The sequence below is a fragment of the Myxocyprinus asiaticus genome, chromosome 21 (assembly GCF_019703515.2).
Source record: "Myxocyprinus asiaticus isolate MX2 ecotype Aquarium Trade chromosome 21, UBuf_Myxa_2, whole genome shotgun sequence".
NCBI lineage: Eukaryota > Metazoa > Chordata > Actinopteri > Cypriniformes > Catostomidae > Myxocyprinus > Myxocyprinus asiaticus.
Window position 1 is genome coordinate 3290847 of NC_059364.1, and position 27995 is coordinate 3318841.

General features: G+C 37.9%; 2 protein-coding genes across 6 annotated transcripts in view; one reads left to right on the top strand and one right to left on the bottom strand.

Annotated features, from left to right (window-relative positions):
- Positions 1 to 1350: 1350 nt before the first annotated feature.
- On the bottom strand, positions 1351 to 27884 carry LOC127412007 (translin-associated protein X-like). The gene is made up of 7 exons (XM_051648015.1): positions 27616 to 27884; positions 27380 to 27462; positions 26495 to 26609; positions 26068 to 26198; positions 11015 to 11148; positions 3792 to 3807; positions 1351 to 2152 (listed from the first exon to the last, which is right to left on the bottom strand). The coding sequence occupies exons 2-7, from the start codon at positions 27453 to 27455 to the stop codon at positions 1809 to 1811; spliced, it is 816 nt and encodes a 271-aa protein (XP_051503975.1). The 5' UTR covers positions 27456 to 27462; positions 27616 to 27884; the 3' UTR covers positions 1351 to 1808.
- The window catches only part of LOC127411934 (Kruppel-like factor 18), a 317765-nt gene continuing 291824 nt past the window's right edge, over positions 2055 to 27995 (top strand). For 2 of the 5 annotated variants that reach the window (XR_007892367.1, XR_007892366.1), the window contains exon 1: positions 2055 to 9739. Coding sequence is in view for 3 of the 5 variants with exons in the window: in XM_051647857.1 (XP_051503817.1) it covers positions 5198 to 5878; positions 6006 to 6845 (1521 nt within the window). In the remaining 2 variants the exon portion in view is untranslated. Of the gene's footprint in view, positions 10424 to 27995 lie in introns of those variants that run through there. The other 3 variants (XM_051647857.1, XM_051647858.1, XM_051647859.1) reach the window with 3 other exon arrangements.

Here is a 27995-nt window from a genome sequence, read left to right on the forward strand (position 1 = left end):
CACATTCTAAGGTGAGACGCTTTTACTTTACAAATGATAGCAATGACTTTAAAAAGCCATGCACAAGATGCTGTTGTCACTCTGAGTCTTCAATCCCGCTCTGAACACTTCTATTTTCACAGAAACGTGTGGCAACAACGGCACCTTTCATGCTCCACGAAAGAAAGTCATACATGTTTGGAATAACTTGAGGGTGAGTATAGGCTGAATCTTCATTTTTGGGGAATTGTTCCTTTAAGGTCTCTAGCTGTGTCAGCCTCTAGGTGTCAGGATTGCACAACTTTCATTCGAGACAGCTATACAGTATTAATATATTATTTTAAATATATTCTAATAAACAAATGTATAGCATTTTCTCAAAAAATAAATAAAATAAATGACTTTAAAAATGTCATGTGGTGTAACCAAGTAAAAGGTATTAAAATAGTTTCCTTCCACCTTGAATACATGAGAGGGTAACAGTTTTCAAACATATGTTTCAAGATGAAAAATACGATTTTTTTCAAGTCAGTAAGTTTTGTCATGGTTACACCACATGTGCCTTTTCATTAAAATGTTAAAATATTGATATTTAACCATATGTCAAAATAATGTTTTGTTTTTAAAACTTCACACACAGTCCTGCGGGTATAAAGAGATCTTCTCTGTTTTATGATTTTTGTTACATGACACCAAAATTGCTACATACATGTTATATACACCACATGACTTTGATTTGGTGGACAACATTTTTCAAACATTAATCATATTTTAAAATAAAATTGATTCACTGCTTATTTTTTATTATTATTTTTTTTATAATAAAAGATTATTCAGCACAACTCATGCCAAAAAAAAAAAAAAATCTATTTCAAAATTTTCCGCTTTTAATAATTTATTTTTTTCTGTCTCCAGACGGTTACATCACATGACAATTTTTATTTAAACCCCAGAAAAAAAAATGTAAAAATGACTGAACTCAGTAATTGAAAACATGTATCAAAGCAATTGTTTTATGTAAATTGAAAAATTTGCATCATGTCATTGACATGATATATATATATATTAGTACATTGATTGTCCTGTTAAGTGAAGTAGATTTTAATTGAGCAACAATATAGTCCTTACCTATAGAACCTTACAACTGTTGCAAATTATTAATTCGATTTGAAACAATTGTTTTATTTTTTATTTTTTAACTGTGATGGCATAGCCCCATTCTGTTTTAGCAGTGATTACTGTAGTCTACTGTCATCTTATTATATTAGCACAGTTGAAAATGATTTTGTGCCATTTAATGAAGTGTGGAAATCACAAAAATGACTCTTTATTTACTGTATTTCTGATCAATGCCAGCCAAGCTTGGTGAATAAAAGTGTCAGTTTATTTGAAAAACACAAACTTTTCGGTTAGTTTACAATATCTGATAACACTGACACAACAGTGTAGTTCCTGTTAGAAATCTGGAGTTCAGGGAGACCGGTCAGTATCAAAAACAAGTTTTATTGACATATCAAAGACCGTTGTATTTCAGAAATAATGGTAAATATGTTTATAACTTTAAGGCAGAATCAAATGAAGAAATGCAGCCTTAATTGCATACATTGATATGAATTATAACAACACAGTGAGGAACAAGGAGGCATTGCAATAACATGCAACCAATTAAATGGTAAACAAGTCAAAAATTCACTTTTGAGTCCAGATATGAGACCTTGATAAACTAAATACTCCCAGAATACTCTTAACAAAATATGCCCAGTCTGTTTGTAAACTGCAAACACAGGACAAATGGCAACATGCACAAGAAAGTTCAACATCATGATATATTACGCTATTGCGTCCTCTGGGTCCAAGTGTGCCGCCCTGCTGGAGAACACGTCAGCGAGCATGTGTTTGGGGATCTCGGAGCCTCGCACGCGCAGGGTGTAGCATGCATCCTCCACCTTTCCCAGGCTCTGCCGCAGCGTGTGCAGTTTCTTGGAGACCTCATAGGGTCCCGTGTTGCCGATGTACGAGAATCCGTCATGGATTTCCCGCAGGAAGGTGCTGAGCTGGAAAGGCGTATCCATGTCGCCACTGCCAACGCTTGTGATACACATGCGCATCAGCTCTCCCGTAAGGTCAGCAACGCCCAGCAGGTAATCAGTTGGCACCACCTGAAAGGTCAGTACTTGCGGGCAGAGCCACAAGAGCTTACCGTCATATTGCACACAAAAAAACAAGCACTATCTGAAAGTCGGCTGTTGGGATTAGAGGTCGACCGATGGTGGATTTTTGTTCAACCAAAAAATATATAAACAATAATAACCAGAAAAATTAAGATTTGGTGCACAATGTGGGACTTTTAACTGTAAACCAGCCCAAAACACACAAGCGACTCTTATTTTGAAATGACGGAGACATGGCTCCGTTACAAAGAATGCATTATTTTTTTTTATGATTTTCTCCCCAATTTGGAATGCCCAATTCTCAATGTGCTCTAAGTCCTTGTGGTGGCGTAGTGACTCGCCTCAATCCGGGTGGCGGAATCTCTGTTGCCTCCGCGTCTGAGACCGTCAATCCGTGCATCTTATCACGTGGCTTGTTGAGCGTTACTGCGGAGACTTAGCGCGTGTGGAGGCTTCATGCTATTCTCCGCGGCATCCACACACAACTCACCACGTGCCCCACCGAGAGCGAACCACATTATGGCGACCACGAGGAGGTTACCCCATGTGACTCTACCCTCCCTAGCAACCGGGCCAATTTGGTTGCTTAGGAGACCTGGCTGGAGTCACTCAGCACGCCCTGGATTCAAACTCGTGACTTCAGGGGTGGTAGTCAGCGTCTTTACTGGCTGAGATACCCAGGCCCCCCAAAAATGCATACATTTTTGCCGATAACCAATAGTTACGAAAAGCAACTATCGGCACCAATTAATTGGTAAAACCGATATATCGGTCTACCTCTAGTTGGGGTGCACCAAGTCACCTGGAAACTACATTGTTGTTAGTGGGAAGTGTTACATTAAATCTTTGAAAAATATTCATTGTTTTGTTTGAGGTTCTTAGTAGCAAACTAAACTAGATATCCACAAACAGAACTGCAGATTTTGCTTTATTTTGGAAGTTACATCTAAGAAATAATTAGTACTTATTACTTTTGGACAAAAAGAAATTATGATCTACACACATTTTAGGTGTTTTCTGCACAAATGTTCACGGAGACTTCTGTTGCATTATTTGAACTATTTTTTTTATCCATGCCAGTCCTATTATTGTGGTATCATCTATTTCGAATAAATCCACCCATAACGGCACTTACAAACATAATGAATTATAATTATTCACTTTGAATGTCAGTCAGAAGGTTTCTTCCTGTCTACATGGATGTTTATGGCCAGAATAAGATGCAACGTGGACCAGAATTTCTACCGAAATATCAAATAAAATCAAAAGTATGGCTATGTGAGAGTAGTGTAGGCTTCTGATAGCAGCCTAAGCAGACTCTTGAATAAACTGTTTTTAATCTGATAGAGAAATGGCGTATCAACCTAGTAATGGTACTACCAAATGATGTAAAGCTACAAAGAAAAAAAAACTTCATTCACAAGCAAAACATCTCTCACAATCAGCCTTATCTCAGTCCAATATATCTGAATACCATAAAAACACCATGTTTTGTGCACACCAAGGCAAGAAAGGCTGTCTCTAAAAATATCTCTGACAATTATTTACAGCAAGTCTGGTAAACGTGCAAAGCGGGCTCACATCACTTCTTTCTAAATATAGGAGGGGAAGATGAAGTGATTGTCACCCATCTGATAAGACTTGTGGTGAAAGTGCTCTTTAGAATGCAGCTTGCTGAATTTGACTAGAAAACTTTAAAAAAAGTCATTTTATAGTTGCGATAAATAGATGCATCAAGAAAAAAAAAGAGGCACTTTCCACAAAGATCTTCACTTAATAGTAATAATAATCATTTTTATTTATATACCACCTTTCAAGGACCCAAGAATGATTTACTACGGAGCCCCTGAGAGGACAGGGCGTTTTGCGTGCCCTTGCATAAATATTAACAAATGTAACCTTATAATAAAGTGCTACCAATATTGTAGTTTGTAGTAACCATGGTTTTTGCTGGAAAACATGTTTTTTTTTTTTTTATATAGTAATATTATAGTAACCATGAATGTTTTAGTCTAACCTAAACATGTTTTTGTGGGATAACATGTTTTAAAATTGCATATTACTTTACACAGAAAAGGTTAGTAAGTGATTTTATCACACTAAAATGAAATGTTAACACTCATATTATGTCTTGTGTCTATAATCTTTTTTTTTTTTTTTTTAACAAAAACCATGGTTTTACTATAGTAACATTGTAGTAACTATGAAAGGTAAGTTAAGTAACTATGTTTTTTTTTTTTTTTGCGGAAACCATGGTTTTAATACAGTATACAGTTTCCATATAGTCACCATGGTTAATCTTGTGGTTCCTATAGCTTTACTACAGGAACGCAAAACTATTGCCAGGGCACGCAAAACTATTGCAAGGGAAAGCAAAACTATTGACAGGGAACGCAAAACTATTGCGAGGGCACGCAAAACTAATGCAAGGGAACGCAAAACTATTGTCAGGGAAAGCAAAACTATTGTCTGGGAAAGCAAAACTATTGCGAGGGAAAGCAAAACTATTGTCAGTGCAAGCAAAACTTATTGCGAGGGAATGCAAAACTATTATCAGTGCAAGCAAAACTTATTGCGAGGGTAAGCAAATCTATTGTCTGGGCAAGCAAATCTATTGTCAGGGCAAGTAAAACTTATTGCCAGGGCAAGCAAAACTATTGCGAGGGAATGCAAAACTTATTGCGAGGGCAAGCAAAACTATTGTCAGGGCAAGCAAAACTTATTGCGAGGGAACGCAAACCTATTGCGAGGGCAAGCAAAACTATTGTCAGGGCAAGCAAAACTATTGTCAGGGCAAGCAAAACTATTGCGAGGGAACGCAAAACTTACTGCGAGGGCAAGCAAAACTATTGTCAGGGCAAGCAAAACTTATTGCAAGGGAACGCAAAACTATTGTCAGGGCAAGCAAAACTTATTGCAAGGAAACGCAAAACTATTGTCAGGGCAAGCAAAATTTATTGCGAGGGAACGCAAAACTATTGCGATGGAACGCAAAACTTATTGCGAGGGAACGCAAAACTATTGTCAGGGCAAGCAAAACTATTGCGATGGAATGCAAAACTATTGCGAGGGAATGCAAAACTATTGCGAGGGAACGCAAAACTATTGTCAGGGCAAGCAAAACTATTGTCAGGGCAAGCAAAACTATTGCGAGGGAACGCAAAACTTATTGCGAGGGCAAGCAAAACTATTGCGATGGAATGCAAAACTATTGCGAGGGAACGCAAAACTATTGTCAGGGCAAGCAAAACTATTGTCAGGGCAAGCAAAACTATTGCGAGGGAACGCAAAACTTATTGCGAGGGCAAGCAAAACTATTGTCAGGGCAAGCAAAACTTATTGCAAGGAAACGCAAAACTATTGTCAGGGCAAGCAAAACTATTGCGAGGAAACGCAAAACTTACTGCGAGGGCAAGCAAAACTATTGTCAGGGCAAGCAAAACTTATTGCAAGGGAACGCAAAACTATTGTCAGGGCAAGCAAAACTTATTGCAAGGAAACGCAAAACTATTGTCAGGGCAAGCAAAATTTATTGCGAGGGAACGCAAAACTATTGCGATGGAACGCAAAACTTATTGCGAGGGAACGCAAAACTATTGCCAGGGCAAGCAAAACTATTGCGATGGAATGCAAAACTATTGCGAGGGAACGCAAAACTATTGTCAGGGCAAGCAAAACTATTGTCAGGGCAAGCAAAACTATTGCGAGGGAACGCAAAACTTATTGCGAGGGCAAGCAAAACTATTGTCAGGGCAAGCAAAACTTATTGCAAGGAAACGCAAAACTATTGTCAGGGCAAGCAAAACTATTGCGAGGGAACGCAAAACTATTGCGAGGGAACGCAAAACTATTGTCAGGGCAAGCAAAACTATTGTCAGGGCAAGCAAAACTATTGTCAGGGCAAGCAAAACTATTGCGAGGGAACGCAAAACTTATTGCGAGGGCAAGCAAAACTATTGTCAGGGCAAGCAAAACTTATTGCAAGGAACGCAAAATTATTGCCAGGGCAAGCAAAACTATTGCGAGGGAACGCAAAACTTACTGCGAGGGCAAGCAAAACTATTGTCAGGGCAAGCAAAACTTATTGCAAGGGAACGCAAAACTATTGTCAGGGCAAGCAAAACTTATTGCAAGGAAACGCAAAACTATTGTCAGGGCAAGCAAAATTTATTGCGAGGGAACGCAAAACTATTGCGATGGAACGCAAAACTTATTGCGAGGGAACGCAAAACTATTGTCAGGGCAAGCAAAACTATTGCGATGGAATGCAAAACTATTGCGAGGGAACGCAAAACTATTGTCAGGGCAAGCAAAACTATTGTCAGGGCAAGCAAAACTATTGCGAGGGAACGCAAAACTTATTGCGAGGGCAAGCAAAACTATTGTCAGGGCAAGCAAAACTTATTGCAAGGAAACGCAAAACTATTGTCAGGGCAAGCAAAACTATTGCGAGGGAACGCAAAACTTATTGTGAGGGAACGCAAAACTATTGCCAGGGCAAGCAAAACTATTGCGAGGGAACGCAAAACTATTGCCAGGGAACGCAAAGCTATTGTCAGGAACGCAAAACTTATTGTGAGGGAACGCAAAACTATTGTCAGGGCAAACAAAACCATTGCCAGGGAACACAAAACTATTGCCAGGGCAAGCAAAACTATTGCGGGGGAACACAAAACTTATTGCGGGGGAACATAAAACTATTGCCAGGGCAAGCAAAACTATTGCGGGGGAACGCAAAACTTATTGCGAGGGCAAGCAAAACTATTGCGGGGGAACGCAAAACTTATTGCGAGGGAACGCAAAATTATTGTCAGGGCAAGCAAAACTATTGTCAGTGCAAGCAAAACTTATTGTGAGGGAACGCGAAACTATTGCGAGGGTAAGCAAAACTATTGTCTGGGCAAGCAAATCTATTGCCAGGGCAAGCAAAACTATTGAGAGGGAACGCAAAACGTATTGCGAGGGCAAGCAAAACTATTGTCAGGGCAAGCAAAACTGTTACGAGGGAATGCAAAACGTATTGTCAGGGCAAGCAAAACTTATTGCGAGGGAACACGAAACTATTGCGAGGGAACGCAAAACTATTGTCAGGGCAAGCAAAACTATTGTCAGTGCAAGCAAAACTTATTGCGAGGGAACGCAAAACTATTGTCAGGGCAAGCAAAACTATTGTCAGTGCAAGCAAAACTTATTGCGAGGGAACGCAAAACTATTGTCAGGGCAAGCAAAACTATTGTCAGTGCAAGCAAAACTTATTGCGAGGGTAAGCAAAACTATTGTCTGGGCAAGCAAATCTATTGTCAGGGCAAGTAAAACTTATTGCCAGGGCAAGCAAAACTATTGTCAGGGCAAGCAAAACTATTGCGAGGGAACGCAAAACGTATTGCTATGGCAAGCAAAACTATTACAAGGGAATGCAAAACTTATTGCGAGGGCAAGCAAAACTATTGTCAGGGCAAGCAAAACTTATTGCGAGGGAACGCGAAACTATTGCGAGGGAACGCAAAACTATTGTAAGGGCAAGCAAAACTATGGTCAGGGCAAGCAAAACTATTGCGAGGGAACGCAAAACTTATTGCGAGGGCAAGCAAAACTTATTGCAAGGGAACGCTAAACTATTGTCAGGGCAAGCAAAACTTATTGCAAGGAAACGCAAAACTATTGTCAGTGCAAGCAAAACTTATTGCGAGGGAACGCAAAACTATGGTCAGGGCAAGCAAAACTATTGCGAGGGAACGCAAAACTTATTGTGAGGGCAAGCAAAACTATTGCGAGGGAACGCAAAACTTATTGCAAGGGAACGCTAAACTATTGTCAGGGCAAGCAAAACTTATTGCAAGGAAACGCAAAACTATTGTCAGTGCAAGCAAAACTTATTGCGAGGGAACGCAAAACTATTGTCAGGGCAAGCAAAACTATTGCGAAGGAACGCAAAACTTATTGCGAGGGTAAGCAAAACTATTGTCAGGGCAAGTAAAACGTATTGCCAGGGCAAGCAAAACTATTGAGAGGGAACGCAAAACGTATTGCGAGGGCAAGCAAAACTATTGTCAGGGCAAGCAAAACTATTGCGAGGGAACGCAAAACTATTGCGAGGGAACGCAAAACTATTACAAGGGAACGCAAAACTTATTGCGAGGGCAAGCAAAACTATTGTCAGTGCAAGCAAAACTTATTGCGAGGGAACGCGAACTCTTGCAAGGGTAAGCAAAACTATTGTCAGGGCAAGCAAAACTATTGTCAGGGCAAGCAAAACTATTACGAGGGAACGCAAAACTATTGTCAGGGCAAGCAAAACTTATTGCAAGGAACCGCAAAACTATTGTCAGGGCAAGCAAAACTATTGTCAGTGCAAGCAAAACTTATTGCGAGGGAACGCAAAACTATTGTCAGGGCAAGCAAAACTATTGTCAGTGCAAGCAAAACTTATTGCGAGGGAACGCAAAACTATTGTCAGGGCAAGCAAAACTATTGTCAGTGCAAGCAAAACTTATTGCGAGGGTAAGCAAAACTATTGTCTGGGCAAGCAAATCTATTGTCAGGGCAAGTAAAACTTATTGCCAGGGCAAGCAAAACTATTGTCAGGGCAAGCAAAACTATTGCGAGGGAACGCAAAACGTATTGCTATGGCAAGCAAAACTATTACAAGGGAATGCAAAACTTATTGCGAGGGCAAGCAAAACTATTGTCAGGGCAAGCAAAACTTATTGCGAGGGAACGCGAAACTATTGCGAGGGAACGCAAAACTATTGTAAGGGCAAGCAAAACTATGGTCAGGGCAAGCAAAACTATTGCGAGGGAACGCAAAACTTATTGCGAGGGCAAGCAAAACTTATTGCAAGGGAACGCTAAACTATTGTCAGGGCAAGCAAAACTTATTGCAAGGAAACGCAAAACTATTGTCAGTGCAAGCAAAACTTATTGCGAGGGAACGCAAAACTATGGTCAGGGCAAGCAAAACTATTGCGAGGGAACGCAAAACTTATTGTGAGGGCAAGCAAAACTATTGCGAGGGAACGCAAAACTTATTGCAAGGGAACGCTAAACTATTGTCAGGGCAAGCAAAACTTATTGCAAGGAAACGCAAAACTATTGTCAGTGCAAGCAAAACTTATTGCGAGGGAACGCAAAACTATTGTCAGGGCAAGCAAAACTATTGCGAAGGAACGCAAAACTTATTGCGAGGGTAAGCAAAACTATTGTCAGGGCAAGTAAAACGTATTGCCAGGGCAAGCAAAACTATTGAGAGGGAACGCAAAACGTATTGCGAGGGCAAGCAAAACTATTGTCAGGGCAAGCAAAACTATTGCGAGGGAACGCAAAACTATTGCGAGGGAACGCAAAACTATTACAAGGGAACGCAAAACTTATTGCGAGGGCAAGCAAAACTATTGTCAGTGCAAGCAAAACTTATTGCGAGGGAACGCGAACTCTTGCAAGGGTAAGCAAAACTATTGTCAGGGCAAGCAAAACTATTGTCAGGGCAAGCAAAACTATTGTCAGGGCAAGCAAAACTATTACGAGGGAACGCAAAACTATTGTCAGGGCAAGCAAAACTTATTGCAAGGAACCGCAAAACTATTGTCAGGGTAAGCAAAACTATTGCAAGGAAACGCAAAACTTATTGCCAGGGCAAGCAAAACTATTGCGAGGGAACGCAAAACTTTTGGGAGGGAACGCAAAAACTATTTCAGGAAAAAAATTCCACCTTGTCCTCTTAGAGGCTCTGTACTTTACAAAGCATAGACAAAAACAGAAATTAACAAAAAGTAATGTAAAACATGTAAGCAAGCATCCATGATCAAAACACAAAAATTAGGCATGTACAGTGCATCCGGAAAGTATTCACAGCGCTTCACTTTTTCCACATTTTGTTATGTTACAGCCTTATTCCAAAATGGATTAAATTCATTATTTTCCTCAAAATTCTACAATTCTACAAAACAATACCCCATTATGACAATGTGAAAGAAGTTTGTTTGAAATCTTTGCAAATTTATTAAAAATAAAAAACGAAAAAATCACATTTTTGTGATTTTGTACTTTCCGGATGCACTGTATCATACAGAGAAAACAGCTTCAGTATCCATTACTTTATTTAGCATCAGAGGTACAAACCCTATTTTCTGTTGCTTTGATACAGATCTACTAACCTGAGGTTTTAAACATTTAAGGGAAATATATGTTTATCAATAAATACAAAGCTACAAAAGTAAATTTTGCACAAATTGCAAACCTCATATTAAATAAATGTCAAATAAACAGCTTATATAATGGTTGTAGCTTATATTAGCTTATTATATATGTGATCCTGAAGTTGATTATCATCACTGACAATTTGCTGTAAAAAAAAAAAAAATCTTTAACAAACGACTGTCATGACATAACAGCTTTTTTAAAGGGTTTTTCTTTTTTTTTTCAAAAATGAAAACTCTCACATCATTTACTCACCCTCATGCCATCCCAGATGTGTCTGACTTACTTTCTTCTGCAGAACACAAATGAAGATTTTTATTTGAAGGTCCAAAAAGCACATAAAAGCAGCATAAAAGTAATCCATACGACTCCAGTGGTTTAATCCATGTCTTCTGCAGTGATATGACAGGTGTGGGTGAGAAACAAATCAATTTATAAATATATTTTTTACTATAAATCTCCACTTTCACTTTCTTCTTCTGTTTACGGCGATTCACATTCTTTGCACATATCGCCACCTACTGGGCAGGAGTTTAGATGTTCTTCTAAAAATCTTTGTGTTCTGCAGAAGAAAAAATCTCATACACATCTGGGATGGCATGAGGGTGAGGAAATGATGACAGAGTTTTCATTTTTGGGTGAACTGTTCCTTTAATTATAAAAGACACTGTTTTATAGCACACCTTTGTTTTTTGTTCATCTCTCATGAAAACCAAACGAGCGTTGATTTCCTCCAGACTGATAAGTTTATGGTTTTTGATGAAGTGATGGAAGGACACGGCCTCTACATACTCCTGAATCCCTGATAGAGAGAGAAAAACATGCTTTCCATCAAAAACATTGAGTCATGTGACTGTTTATCAATTCAAGTACATGATCACCTTCAATGATGCTAGTCATTTCTAGATATTGATACTTATTAACGATAATGATACTTATCATTAAAACCTAATTTCACATCAAATATTCACATTCATCACTCTTCAAAAAGCCCAAACCTTCGCCCAAAATCTTGGACAATTTCTGTGTTTCTACTAAACCTCATAAGCGTTAATCTTGTCTGAATGAACAACTACATGAATGTGTGAATTTGTAACATTTTATTAAAAGAAAAATGGCTGATATTAAAGAAGTATTCCAGGTTCAATGCAAGTTAAGCTCAATTGACAACATTTGTGGCATAATGTACCACAAAAATTTATTTGGTTTTCTTTATAAAAAAAAAAAAAAAAAAAAAACAAAAACACAAATCGAGGCTACAGTGAGGCACTTACAATGGAAGTGAATGGGGCCAATTTTTGGAGGGTTTAAAGACAGAAATGTGAAGCTTATAATTTTATAAAAGCACTTACATTAATTCTTCTTTATTATTTTGAGCTTTAAAGCTGTTTAAAACATGTTTTTGTGGGATAACAAGTTTTAAAATTGTATATAACTTTCCACAGATGCAGTTAGTAAGTGATTGTATCACACTAAAATCATGTTAACACACATATTGTTTACGTCTTGTGCCTATACTTCTGAAACCGTATTTTAACGGTTACGGATTAGCTCCATTGTCTTCCATTGTCAGTGTCTCACTGATTTTTGCTTTTTAAATTGTGGTAATCAACATTATGCCACAAATGCATAGAACAATGAAAAAGTTTTCTAACTAAAAAAAGACCTTAAGATGACAACGGCATCTGTGTCCTTGTGTAAGCATCAGGCCAATAATGACAGGATGGAAAACTTTGTGATTAAGATTTACTTTTGGAGTTGCAATTAACATCAAAGACATTCTTATCTGTCACTATCTGGTAACAGTTTTACATGCGGTGTGAAAATGTCCAACATAAAAACCAAACATAAACAATGTTAGTCTCAGAACTCTTTTATAATGTTGTGCATGTGACAGATAGCAGCAGACTGTACAATAAGTTTTTTGGTCTTCTCTCAGGCTCAACAGGATGCCAGACAACATTATCAGGCATGAGATTGGAGACTCCCTTTGTAAAGACATTTCTTTGGCAGTTAATTTGACTGAACAGTCACCTTCCTTGATGTAAACACACTAAAACAATAATAACACTATCTATAACGCTGTCTCTAATAATGCTGCTGACCAAATTCACTAACTCTTGAGCAAAACTTAAAGGAACGGCTCACCCAAAAAGTTCGAGTTTGTTGTTGCAAACTCATATGACTTTCTTTCTTACTTGAAACACAAAGGGAGACACTCTGAAGAATGTTAACGCTGCTCTTTGTTAATAACAACATAAATTTGGTCTGTTTCTTACACAAAGCTATCATAGGGCACTAGTCATCATTTATGACACTTTTATGGCCTTTTTGCAGCTTGAAAGCTTCAGTCACCATTCATTGTAATTGTGTGGAGAAGAGCGACCTGCACATTCTTCAGAATTTGTCCTTTTGTGTTCCAAGGACAAAAGTAAGTTATGCAGGTTTGGAACCACATAACAATGAGTAAATGAAGCAGAATTGGTTCAAATATTCCTCAAATGTTTCACGCACATGACACAAACAGTGAAAACACTATAACTGTGTGTGTAATATGTGTGACAAAGGAGTTTGATGCAGTGCATGATAGGAAAGTCCCGATTCTAATACGGGCAAAGGATTATCTTAATTTCTATCAGGAACATCATGTAGAAAAACTGAAATTGAGCAGTAAAAACAAATATTATTGTTCATGGGTTACTGCAAAGCTATGCCACTCTGTGCCTCAGTAAATATCGGAGAAAAGATAAAAACTACTTTTTGAATGGTAAACAAAAACAAGCAAGCATTTAACTGTAATTATTCATGCAAACTGTCATCAATTTTTGTTGCTTAAATACTCCATCAGTACAAAGAAACTTTCTTTACAGTAAAGGATATCATTTGCACAGACATAAGATATACTTTTTACACTTTGCATATAAAAAAATTATGTTTTTAACATTGTGACAGTATTTTTATGACAGTTATTTGGATTTTACCCCCTAATTCTCATTTCTGCAATGTGGAAAAACATGATATCTCCTTTAAATTGTAAAGTATTTATACATCATAGGTACTGCCTTTCATTTTCACCGATTGCAATGAGAATAGTAAAAGTAAAATGTCTGGATGTGTTAAGTGCTCAAGTGTCCCGAAGATAATGTCACAATTTTCAAAAATTGTAATGGTTTTAAATATAGGCTTCATTTTTTAAATATATATATTTAAAAAAAGTGAGTTAAATATGACCAGGACATTTTCTTGACCAGTTTCATGAGAATCACCTGAACATTTTCTGACATTTTGAAATGTAAAATTTCACTTAATGGATTTCAATAATTTTTGGAATAAATAGAAGCGAATCAAGTAACTTGTGACTTGTCCCTCAGTTTGTGAACAACAAACAAATATTGTGTTTAAATATTGTGGTCTGTGAATCAATTAATATTTTTTAATTAATCGCGATTAATTATGGTACACGGTACATTAAAATCTAATCATAAATAGAATTACTTTATATTTTGTCTCAAAGAACTTGCAAAAATCATAATTTATTTTAATTATTTAAATATGTACGTTAAAATGTTTTTATTATTTATTTTTTTATTTTTTGTGGATAGACAAACACATTTTTACAGGTATAAATATTTGGTGTTTTTCAGGGGACTTTTTTAATAATAGGATCAAATGGCAAGAATCCATTTATATCAAGCTTTATTGGCAAGATAAACTTAACCCTTTCAGCACTGAAAGTGTTTTTAAAGATTTCCTGTTTCATTGGCATACTCAAAATTAAAGGCTTATAACATAGGAGGTTGAAGTGTTTGGTATCACTGTAAAGAAAACATTTCACATGTTTTAATGATATTATAGATTATGATACATTCTGAGACTCTCAGCCTAAGAAACTGCTGAAAAATCACACACACACACACACACAAAGAAAACTGAGCCAAAATTTTACTTTTTTCTGATTTGACATTATATATCTCAGGATGTAAATAAGGTGGCTCCGAAAAACTGCTTTTGTTTTGTTTCCAATCATGTCAAATTTATCTAAGAAAAAATTTGTGTTGATACGACAAAGCAATCAAAAGTTATAGCATTACAACATAATTTATCATAGTGTCCAAAAGCCTTTCCAAACAAATAAATCATAATCATTTTCATAAAAACGAATTACACATGCAAACACAACAATGACTAAAGGTTTGCATAGCATGCGGACATGATTTTAGTAATGAGATTTCACAGAATGAGTTTCATTCTGTGTCATTTGGGTCATCACTGAGTCTGTCATGTATTTGGCGCCATCTCCTGGTGGCCATATGTAACATTGTGCTTCATGTGGATTATCTAATGATCTATGCATCCGATTACCTTGTGTGTTACCTTGTTTGAAAGATAATCACTTCCGCTAAATAATGTTATGTGATATTTTATATCAGTTTATTTTTCGTGAAGTTACAAGCGAAAACGTGGCATATAAGCAACACCAAAACACTTGTCAAAGACACACACTTGGCTATTACTCGCTATATTTTAGCCTGTGAGTAAAACAAATAGGCTGGTTGTATTTTACTCTTTGAGAGCTTTCCAACAACATATGACACATGGCTATTTGATCAGTTTGGTGTTTATACCAATTACAATAATATGTGCAGTGCAAATTTTTACTAAATTATCAAAACAGAACACTTCTGATTTGTCTGCAAATTTTAAAGCACTTGTTCAGTTTTGGTCATAATGCCAACATGCATTGTAAAGTAGAGCTTCTAAGCTTTCAAACGATACCTATTTTGTGTTGGTCAAGACTGCAGTTGTTAATATTTTCATGATTATTTTTTTCTTGTGGGCCCGGCCCATCCGAGCTTAAAGGGTTAATTGTACATTGCCAATGTATTATTAGACAGAGGGGCGCATCTACACATTTGTTGAGGGGTATGCAACATCAATGTTGGTGCCCCCACCCCACCAAATACACACACACATACACACACACAGATAAAAAGCCAAAAACTCATAGGCAAATTATGTGGCGTTTGGAGCCCTTTTAACTTTATATCAAATAGTCATGTGAAGGTGACAAAATATTTGACACCTAGAATGGAACTATTAATAAATTAACACTTTAAATTTTTTTTTTTGCTTCAAAATGTAACAAATATTACAATTCGGAACACAATAAAAACAAATCTATCTATCTATCTATCTATATATATATATATATATATATATATATATATATATATATATATATATATTATTTATTTATTTTTTTAATAGTATTCAATAAAACAAGTTACAACTTTGTGTTGACGATTTTTTAATTCGAACTTTTATATTTAGAATTTAATTTAGAATTTTCATACGAACAATCATGTACATTGCAATGAAACCTTTTAGTTATAAAAAACAAATCATTAATTTAATTTCCCATCCAAACAGAAAAATAAAAATAAAATAAGAGGCTTAATTGTTAAACATGATTGATTCTGAAGCAAGCCTCTCCACCACAAATTTCTTTGCCCATTTTTTTTGGATTTAGTCAATAATTGATCCAGGTGTTGTTTAATAATTCCTGAGGTAATTTACTCACACCACATCCAATGATTTCTCACGCATTGACAGTGAGACAAAAACAGGCGAACGCTCTTGGCAACGTTAAATGTTGGTCAAGACTTTCTTCAAGATTTTCAGTGATAAAGTGATAAGCCAACCAATCTCTCTTTATCCATTTGGGCATTGTTTTCTTCATTTGAATGCACTGTTTTTCAATTTCCATCTTCTTTTTCTGCGCCCCAGAATGCCCCCCCCCCCCCCCCGACCATTTTGTCATGTAACTGTCAGAGCAATGTCAGTAGAGAGAGGGTGAGCGGTAGCTATGCAGGTACCTCTTGATAAAAATAAATAAATACAAAAAATGACAATTTGAACCCATTTGAAATGCCAAGAAAATGTTACGTTAAATAAAATTAAATCAAATAAAAGTTAAATAAAATGCATCCTTTCATCGTTGTTTAAAATTGTGCTTTTGGTGATTTGTAAGGTTTTATAGGAGATTCAAAAAGTATGATTTTGGCACCGCTATGCGTTGCATATTTTGCATAACCCATTTTTGCATCCCTGATTAGACACTATACATACAGATATAAAACAAAGTTTAATTTGCATAAGTTTAAAATCTCACATTAAACGGTCAACTATTAATTCCAGAAATTAATGCATTAAATTTCCCAGCCCTAGTTTAATGTACTTATAATGTAAGTTAATGGGCCAGTCCATTCCAGAGTGATAAAAAGCAGAAATGTGAAGCTCGTATTTTTGTTAAAGCACTTATGTTAATTCTTCTGTACAAAAACGTGTTACTTGAGCTGTAAAGTTGTCTAAATTGTTCTTTTAGTGATGGGAATACACTTCTAGGTGGATAAACTTCTGTCCTGTGGATGGATTTTTCACTTTCTGGTATTTTTGTGCATATCTTGCCAAATTTACTGGCTTTACATGGTCATGACAGACAAAAATATTAGATGTAACTTTGGCTTGCATGGTGTTTGTTCGTGTATGACAGTTGCATTAAAATTTACAGCTACCTCTGGGCTGGCATGAACTGAAGTAATTTTATCAGAACTTAGCATGGCTCAGCGTATCAGCGGCAATTACTGTCAAATTTAGACCTGAGTACCTTCCTTGTGCAAAAACAAGGCCATTCAACATGACCTGAAGCAAGTTCGAGGCCTACAAGCTTTATCATTGCTCGAGGCAAGCGGGTCAGTGTTATCCAAGCTCCCACAGAAACTAATAAAGCTCTTGATATAAAAAGGAAAATAGAAACCTAATTGGTGGGATCTGACCTTGGTCACGTCGCAAGAAAGGCCCGGATGATTTCTCAGTGACCATAATCTAAAAATGACTTCCCCTTACCGCTAGATAACTGCAGAATTTGGTAGGTCCCCTCCCTCTCTTATCCACATTTTTCTCTGAACTTTGCAGACATTGTGTCTGCCTGCTTTCTTCTAATGAAAGACAAAAATAATATCAAGTGGAAAAGCACCATGACCTTTCTTGGAAACCTTAAGACATGTGAGATTTATTGGAGTAATGTGCTGCTAACCTTAACCCAACAAAACAGGGAGAACTGGTGCTGTTGTATTAGATAACAAAAATATCACCAAGTACCATCTGCAAACAAATTATATTCTTTTCTAACTTCACTTTTCTGAGTCCTTTGGTGTCTTGGTGGTTTTTAGAGGATGTATGAAGTCAGTTCCCCTCTAGTTCACACAGATATCCATGCAGAGGTTAGAAAACATGTTTGGAAACATGTCGTTATTTTTGCAATTTCATTTGGTGTCACTAGCAGCACAAAAATTAAACACTTTAAATTTAAAGTTTGACAACCAGAAAATGTCCAAAACCTTCTTGTCTTCATTTCGGAACATTGTTGTTTTATTATTTCAGACCTAACAAACTTTTTGTGAAATATTTCTTAATAATAAAAAGCCAATTGTTTTGACTTGTATCTTATGCAATGACATTTTTAAGTGGGACTTAAGTGTCCAAATACTTTTTTGGGGGCCAAATAAATAAACAAATAAATAAATATTTGAATGCTTTAATAAAGCCTTAAGAAAATACTTAATTTTATATATTTATATATACACTACCCTTCAAAAGTTTTGAAACACTTACTCATTCTTTATTATAAATTTTTTTCTCACATTTTAGAATAATAGTAAAGTCATCACAACCATGGAATAACATAAATGGAACTATGGGAATTATGTTGTGACTAAACAAAACACAAAATGAATCAAAACTGTGTTATATTTTAGCATCTTCAAAGTAGTCACCCTTTGTCTAGAATTTGCAGACATGTACTCTTGACATTTTCTCAACCAACTTCTTGAGGTATCACCCTGGGATGCTTTTTAAACAGTATTGAAGGAGTTCCCATCTATGTTGGGCACTTATTGGCTGCTTTTCTTTATTATTTGGTCCAAGTCATCCATTTCAAAAACGTTTTGTTAAAATTATGGTTAAGGGGGCCTGGGTAGCTCGGCGAGTACTGATGCTGACTACCACCCGTGAAGTTGCGAGTTCGAATCCAGGGTGTGCTGAGTGACTCCAGCCAGGTCTCCTAAGCAACCAAATTGGCCCGGTTGCTAGGGAGGGTAGAGTCACATGGGGTAACCTCCTCGTGGTCGCTATAATGTGGTTTTCGCTCTCGCTGGGGCGCGTGGCGAGTTGTGCATGGATGCCGCAGAGAACAGCGTGAAGCCTCCACATGCGTTACATCTCCACGGTAACGCACTCAACGAGTCACGTGATAAGATGCGTGGATCGACGGTCTCAGACGCGGAGGCAACTGAGATTCGTCCTCCGCCACCCGGATTGAGGCAAATTACTACACGACCACAAGGACTTGGAGCGCATTGGGAATTGGGCATGACAAATTGGGGAGAAAAAAAATACAAAAGAAAAAAATAAAATAAAAATAATCACGTTTTTATGAAACTCCACAATGATGACTGACATTACAGATATTACAGCTTCATTTTCTGTTAAAGCATGTTTTTCTGTAAAGCTGCGTGTTGTGAAAAGTGCTATACAAATAAAAAAAGACTTGACATTTCCTGAAAATTTTAGATATAAAATTTCACACATCGTATTTCAAATATTTTATTTTTGTGACTTTTCCCTTAGTTTGTGAAATACAAACAAATACTGTGTTTAAAGTAACGTACTAATAATGTAAGTTTATGGGCCAGTCCATTCCAGAGGGTTCCAAAGCAGAAATGTGAAGCTTGTATATTTGTTAAAGCACTTACGTTAATTCTTCCATACAAAAACATGTTACTTGAGCTGTGAAGTTAGTGGTGGGACTACTTCTCTAGGTGGACAAACTTCTGTTTATGCATTATCAATGTTATTATTGTGGATGGATTTTTCACTTTCAGGTATTTTTGCAGTGCAAAACAGAAGGCAGTTTATTGCAGTTTCGTTTTCTGCAACGTGACACTTTACCCCCTTTGCTTAATGTTGATTTATGGAGCCCAAGTGATTGCACAATGACACATAAAGATTAAGAAAGAGTAAAGAATAGGAGTGTGTTGACAGTTCTGGCACAACATCCTCAAATACTGCACTTAAAATCCCATGCTAAACTGTACAGCAGTGACACACATGGGAATATTATTTATTATTTATCTTAAGACAGGCAAATCGTGCACGGCAAATCCTGAAAGAAACATTTAATGGTTTGGGATTGGCATTATTGAGTAATTTTGTAGTCGAGTACTCTAACCTGCAAAAAAAATATTAATTGATTACTCGTTAATTAAAATGTAAGTTAAAAAATAACAGATGTGACACGTACGTAAAATGTTTATTTGTTTTATTTCACAAACGTCACCAAGAACGTTTCAATATTAGCTAACTTCACAGTGCTCGACAATAAGGACTGCCCGATGGACCTGGGCCAGTGTGAAAGAGATTTGGGACAGTTGCTAGAGCCGTCACTTGCCCGATCGGGCCAGTGCTGCATTTATAGCTTTAGTGCAAACAGGCAACGAGTGAGAGAGCACAAAAATTACACTAAACATAAATGGTCTTCTAAACAAGCATTTGGAAATGAGCGAGCGCAATTATAATTAACTCTCAAAGACGCACAAGTGCATAATATACTGGAAGCACTGAGGCACTGGCGCATGAGCGCACAAGAGCAAGAAGGTATAGTTGCAGGATGGAGATCTCCAAAAGTGGGCGGGGTTACTCCAGAAGAGGGTTGTGTCAAGACCAAAAGGGGGAGTCACTTCCACTCATGGTTAAAGCCGGCATGAAATGGAAGTTGCGACCGACTTTACTTCCGTATTGTGACGTATTTCCGAGTAAAACAGCTTATCGAACAAGAAAAAAAAATGTAGGGTGGGGACTTGAGTTTATCCATTGGTTGTTGATTGGATTGTGAAAATATGAGCGTTGCATAGCAGAACGGATCTAAATGTGAGTTTGCGGTGGACACACACACCCCTACCACAGTGCTGCCCGAGTCAGAGCCGGTTATCGGTGAAATTGAGCAGTGATCGCAACAAATTTATGATCAAACTGACAACATAAATGCACAAGTACGTCGCGGTCTTTGCTTACGAAGAGGCTGTAGCCGTTGAAAACGCGTGAGTAAAAGATAACCATATTTTAACGTTTTGAATCACAATACACTAAATATAAAGGAAAAAAAGACTTACTCGTGCTGTGCATCCCAAGGTAACTGCGTTCAAATATATAAATAAACTCCAGAGGCATCCGAAGCGTTGTATTAGTGATCACCTCAGCAATTCAGGCATAAAATGTCTTGAACACAACCGCGAATTAGCCGTTATTCCTCCTCATTCGAAATGTAAATTCAAGCCAGCTGACCCGTAACCAAGTGTGGGTTAAGGAACGATAGTTTTGTAGGAAAACAGATGAAAATAACCTTGCCATCTTCACCAACATGCGATTGACGCTACGTTCAACTCTACGGTATTTATAAGAAAGGCGCGGGGTTTAAGCGGACTAAATGATTGGAGAAGTCCTGCATACATCACCAGAGAGAAGTCTGTCGTTTCACCGGAAAATCCAGTCATTAAATTTTGATTAAAGATTATGTGGTAAAAAAATTAAATAAAACATATGCATGGATGAATCGTTCACAATAACATCAATAACATGCATTCATTTCATGCCGACTTTAAGGTTAGGGGCTCCCTTTATCTTTGCTGGTGGTTTGGAGCTCCTGCCCCTTTTTGGAGCTCACAAGAGCATGCTCTTCTACAACTATCCTTACAGCTTCTATTACCAATGTGTTGAAAATTGCAGGGGGGGGGGAGAAACACCATGAATTTCGGAGCGGGATTGCATGTCTTACGCAACATTTTTACGATCACAACTACGTAATCTTTCAAAACTAAACCATTAATTCGACATGCTAATGACATTTGGTATTAAAAGAAGTGAAATAACTTTAGCAATCAGAGCTGTTCAACTCGAAGACAACATTTGAAACAGTCTTCTTCATGTTATCCTCATAAAACACCTGTTACATTTCTCATTTCTGGACTGTACAGGTATTTTCTTTCTGTGCTTTGTGTATTTTTCCGTTGGTCTTGTTTGGGTTGTCTAATTTTATGTTTTCATCCACATTTTTTAATTCATAAATTAGGCCTAATATTTACCTAATGTATATCAGAATCAGAATGAGCTTTATTGCCAAGTATGCTTACACATACAAGGAATTTGTCTTGGTGACAGAAGCTTCCAGCTTTACAGGGGGGCAACCAATAATCCTCTCAGCAGTCCGAACTGTCCTTTGTAGTCTTCTGATGTCTGATTTCGTAGCTGAACCAAACCAGACAGTTACTGAAGTGCAGAGGACAGACTCAATGACTGCTGAGTAAAACTGTATCAGCAGCGCCTGTGGCAGGTTGAATTTCCTCAGCTGGCGAAGGAAGTACAACCTCTGCTGGGCCTTTTTCACAATGGAGTCAATGTGTGTCTCCCACTTCAGGTCCTATCACATGGTCCATCCACACTGAAGTCGTTGTGAAGAAGGCTCATCAGCGCCTCTTCTTCCCGAGACGGCTGAGGAAGTTTGGAATGAACCACCACATCCTCACACGGTTCTACACCTGCACTGTAGAGAGCATCCTGACTGGCTGCATCTCCGCCTGGTACGGCAATAGCACCACCCACAACCGCAAAGCCCTGCAAAGGGTGGTGTGAACTGCCAGACACATCATCGGAGGTGAGCTTCCCTCCCTCCAGGACATATATACCAGGCGGTGTGTGAAAAAAGCTCAGAGGATCATCAGAGACTCCAGCCACCCGAGCCATGGGCTGCTCTCACTGCTACCGTCAGGTAGGCGGTATCGCAGCATCAGGATCCGCACCAGCCGACTCCATGATAGCTTCTTCCCTCAAGCAATCAGACTTTTGAACTCTTGATCTCTCACGATCAAAATACATCAGCACTGCACTTTATTACTCTTAGTCTTATATCTCACACCGGACTGTCATAAATTATATTATTATTATATTATATTCTCTCTTAACAACTTACTATCAACCGACAGCCTGAATGTCAATACAGTACAATACAACCTACTGTACATTCTATATATACTACATATACTTTTTTATTGAATAATGTGTATCTATATTGTGTGTACTGTATACTGTACAGTGTATGTTATTATTTGTATAATGTGTTGTGTGTAATTATGTGTAAATTAGACTTTAAATTGTGTTGTGTTAATCTGATGTTTATTGTAAATTGGTATATGTCTGCATCACTGTCACGACTATGTTGCTCGGAACTGCACCCAAGAATTTCACACACCATTGCACTTGTGTATATGGCTGTGTGACAATAAATGTGATTTGATTTGATTTGATTTGAGGTCCAATGAGATGGTAGTGCCTAGGAACCTGAATGACTCCACTGCTGCCAAGAATGGTGAGGGGGGGTCATTGTTGGGGTGTTCCTCAAAGTCCACAATGATCTCCACCGTTTTGAGCGTGTTCAGCTCAAGGTTGTTTTGACTGCACCAGACAGCCAGCTGTTCAACCTCCCTTCTGTATGCAGACACATCGTCATCTCGGATGAGGCCGATGACAATGGTGTCATCTGCAAACTTCAGGAGCTTGACAGAGGGGTCCTTGGCGATGCAGTCATTGGTGTAGAGGGAGAAGAGTAGTGGGGAGAGCACACATCCCTGGGGGGCACCAGTGCTGATCGTACAGGTGCTGGAAGTGAATTTCCCTCGTCTCTCAAGCTGCTGCCTGTCCGTCAGAAAGCTGGTAATCCACTGACAGATAGACGTGGGAACAGAGAGCTGGTGTAGTTTAGTCTGGAGTATAGCTGGGATGATGATGTTGAAAGCCAAACTGAAGTCCACAAAAAGGATCCTTGCATATGTCCCTGGTCTGTCCAGATGTTGCAGGCTATGATGCAATCCCATGTTGAATGCATCATCCACAGACCTGTTTGCTCGATAAACAAATTGAAGGGGATCTAGAAAGGGTCCAGTGAATTTCTTCAGGTGGGCCAACACCAGTCTCTCAAATGATTTCATGACCACAGACGTCAGGGCGACAGGTCTGTAGTCATTTAGTCCTGTGATTTTTGGTTTCTTTGGGACAGGAATGATGAATGAGTGTTTGAAACAGCATGGGACTTCACACTGCTCCAGTGATCTATTGAAAATCAGTGTGAGGATGGGGGCCAGCTGGTTAGCACAGGATCTAAGACATGCGGGTGAAACGTCATCTGGGCCCTGTGCTTTCCTTGTCTTTTGTTTTCGGAAGACATGGCACACATCCTCTTCACAGATCTTAAGTGCAGGTTGAGTAGCAGGAGGGGGGTTGCAGGAGGTGTTGGTGTTTGTGTGAAGTGAAGGTCAGAGCGGGTGTGGGGTGTGACATTGGGCCTTTCAAATCTACAGTAGAACACATTCAAGTCGTCAGACAGTTGTTGGTCCCCTACAGTGTTGGGGGTAGGAGTCCTGTAGTTAGTAAGTTGTTTTAGGCCACTCCACACTGATGCAGGGTCGTTAGCTGAAAACTTGTTTTTCAGCTTCTCAGAGTATCTTCTTTTAGCCACTTTGATTTCCTTATTCAGTGTGTTCCTGGCCTGATTGTACAAGACTTTATCCCCATCTCTGTAAGCATCCTCTTTGGCCTGACGAAGCTGCCTGAGTTCTGCTGTAAACCATGGTTTGTCGTTGTTGAATGTTAAATAAGTCCTAGTGGGAATGCATATATCCTCACAGAAATTGATATATGATGTAACAGTATCTGTGAGCTCATCCAGGTCGGTGGCTGCAGCCTCAAAAACACTCCAATCCGTGCAGTCAAAGTAGGCTTGTAGTTCCAGCTCTGCTTCATTGGTCCATCTCTTTACAGGCTTTACTACAGGTTTAGCTGATTTTAGTTTCTGTCTGTAAGTTGGAAGAAGATGAACCAGACAGTGATCAAAGAGTCCTAAAGCTGCTCTAAGGAAAGCGATATGCATCCATTATTGTTGTGTAGCAGTGATCCAGTATATTTCTGTCTCTGGTTGGGCATGTAATGTGCTGTTTGTATTTGGGCAGTTCACGTGTGAGGTTTGCTTTGTTAAAATCTCCAAGAATAATAATATCTGAGTACGGGTATTGTTGTTCTGTGTCTGTAATCTGATCAGCCAGCCGTTGCAGCGCGGCACTCAAGCACGCGTTTGGCGGGATATAAACACTCACCAGAATAAACGAAGAAAACTCCCGCAGCGAGTAGAAAGGCTTACAGTTAATAAAGAGCGCTTCCAAATTAGGACAGCACATCTTCTTTAACGTTGTTACATCTGTACACCAACTTTCATTGATGTAAAAGCATGTTCCACCGCCTCTCGTTTTCCCCGATAAATCCACGATGCGATCCGCTCTGAACAGCTGAAAGCCCGGCAGATGTAACGCGCTGTCCAGAATAGTTTCACTCAGCCAGGTTTCTGTGAAGCACAAGGCAGCAGAGGTTGAAACGTCCTTGTTTGTACGGGTGAGGAGATGTAGTTCGTCTGTTTTGTTAGGAAGAGAGCGGAGATTTGCTAGATGAACACTCGGCAGTGCTGTTTGAAAGCCGCGCAGACGGAGCTTGACCAGCGCACCAGCTTGTCTCCCTCGTCTGTGTCTCTTGAACAACACAGCTGCGTCTCTGACTAAAATGTCCAGCAAAGTGTCAGAATATTCAAAAACCAGGAAAAGATTGTCTGGTATATGCTGCCGAACATTCAGCAGTTCATCCCTGGTAAAACTGATTGGAAAAAGATTACTAAACACAGGACAAACAAAAACAACAAAAGAACAGAAGTGCTCCACACCGATGTGTGTAAATGGCAGGACAGCTAAGGTTATATCATGTATGAATTCACATCTGTAAAATATAGATATACTATAAAATCTTGCAAATTATAAGTGTGATATAATGTTAAGGGAAATTGTCTTAAAAACATAATACACATAAACGAACAAAAAATATTTAGCTTTGCTTTTTTAAAGCCATGATGGTGTAAAATGTCGGTAAAAATGTTGGCAGTAAAATTTTGGCCAGTAAATATCTGAACCAATGGGCGTCCAGGCCAGTAGAAGAAAATCTTAGCATTGAGCCCTGACTTCTTTTTAAAATTATATGATAAATATGCATTAACTATATTCACAGTACAGTTCATTATAATTCTCAATGCATTAATGACTCAATTGTTACTGCAAGATTTGGTCGTATTTTTAATAGTCGATTAGTTGAATGAGTACTCGATTAGTCGATTAATTGTGCACATCTCTAACATATATCTGGGAAAACATCATCTTGCTTTGTCAACAATGAGAACAACTTACTAATGAAGCTAATAGTTAGCTGAGAGCATTATATATGTAAAATAATTAAAAAGTATACATTACAACAGTATTTAGCTGCATAAAAGTTTACTTAAAGTGTATTTATAAGGCAAAATACTGTATATAAAAAAAAAAAACCTGTTTGTGGTTCACCTGCAATGTGGCAAATGCATTTTTAAATATGCAAATATTCCATGCAGTCTCATAAAACTGTATGCATAATAATTGTACAAGAATGAGAAAAAATATTGCTTAAAATAGTTTAAGATGCAGTTCAGTGTAGCAGGTCACACCACAATACACGTCAAATGCTCATGGATTTGTAGTGTTCATACCGGGTGTAAAGGCTCTGTGAAACTGGTGTAAATCTTCTCCTCTCAGTTCTTCTGCTATCTGACCGATCTTCTGCCTCACAGCATCCAGTTTAACATCTGCCTCGTACAGTATCACCTCAACATCTGGAACACTGTCACACAGTCCCGTTTCATTCACAGATGTTACATTATACACTGCCACACGACCCTGAGAGCTTATATTATTTTATTCCACTTTTTAATCATCTTTTTGGTCATTTACATGCTAAGTGAGCCAGTCATGAACCACTCGGATTACACAAACACTGTGACACACAAAGACATTTTTTGTCTTGTTTTTCAGTAAAAAAATCTAAAAATGCTTCAAACAAGATTCATGTCCTTAAGAAGCACAATTGTGTAAGATAATAAGATTTGTTTAGAGAATATATCCAGAGGTGCATCTCACCTGGTCACTCTGTGCAGTAGGAATATAGTCCGTTTGCTCTCAATGGTGATATCTCGGCTGATTTTCACCAAACGCTCATATTTGTCATGTTTGGTGTCGAGCTCTTGCTGGAACACTGCCAAAGGGTGATGAATAACCAGTGAGTGTCCTTTATTAAATAAACACTTATGACTGTCATCTCTTCTTGGGTAATATTGGGTAGTTGAAATTACATTTCATGCAGATACAGCAGTGTCACATTATACTACACTGTAAAACAAAATCCTGTTAAATTTACGGTAAAAAACTGGCAGCTGTGGTTGCCGGAAATTCACTGTAAAAAATACGGTAACCACGCTTCAGGCTTTACAGGATGTATTTTGATGCCTGTATATTATATGGTGCATTATCGTCGTTTTTATTATTAAATAATAAACTTGATATATTAACCTTCTGAAACTGTAAAACTCTGCTTTTTACTTTATAAGGTATTGTTAATCACTATAGTAATTACAGAAAGTCACATGATGACATGAAGTTCACCAATAGTGGCTCTTACAGGAGCAATGACCAATAAACATGTGGAGACACAAACACTAAACACCATCAGGGTAACACATGTGAAATTTAAATAATAAAAAACAGAAAAACGATGACATAAGACAAAATGTTTTGGATTCTACACTACTTATAGATAAATCAAGAATTATTATTATTATTATTTAATGTTATTTTTTTTGGTGTGTATTAGAAAATAATGCAAAATAGAAGCAATAACTTATGATCTTCGACTTTTGGAGCCCACTGTATATACAAATTTTAACCTTAAATCTTTATGTTGAATGAAAAGCAAGTTCATGTCTATATCTATATATCTCTATCAGTAAATATAGTATTACTCCTTACCTTTAAAAGCAGCCATAACAGGTGAATATGGATTTATACAGTCCTCTGATTTCTGTGCAACACCTTTTCGACGCATCCCTCCCCTAAAAACAAAATTATATGCATATATTATATGAACAATAGCATAAATCAATACTAACAATCAGTGTAAGATGCTTTCTAAGAGTACTTGAGCAATGTAAATAACTGATGCTTTTAGCCAATACAAACGTAAACATAGTTGAACGGTCTTTTACCTTCTCCTTTACTCATCTCTCTGTTAAAACTATATTTCAATGGACACATGTGTTCATTAATGGAGCAGCACAACAGAAAACTGCTTCAGTTTCAACAGCTGATTGTGATTTTTACTGCATGTACATTCATTTGAACGCCTTTATCATGGATTCTCTTGTGTGGCTGCATGATTATGTATTCATTCGAATATGAAACCCAGAAACAAAGTGTTTAATAAATGTGTCTTCAAGATCGTGTATTCACAGTAAAAGCGGCGTTTTGCGTTTCATTCAGATCAAACTGGACGCTGGCACACGCACGGAGCCCTGTTGTTTACACGGGGCCTGCGCGGTTTGATTACGTAATCAAAAGCAAAGCATCTTGGGTAACGTAGTTTAGA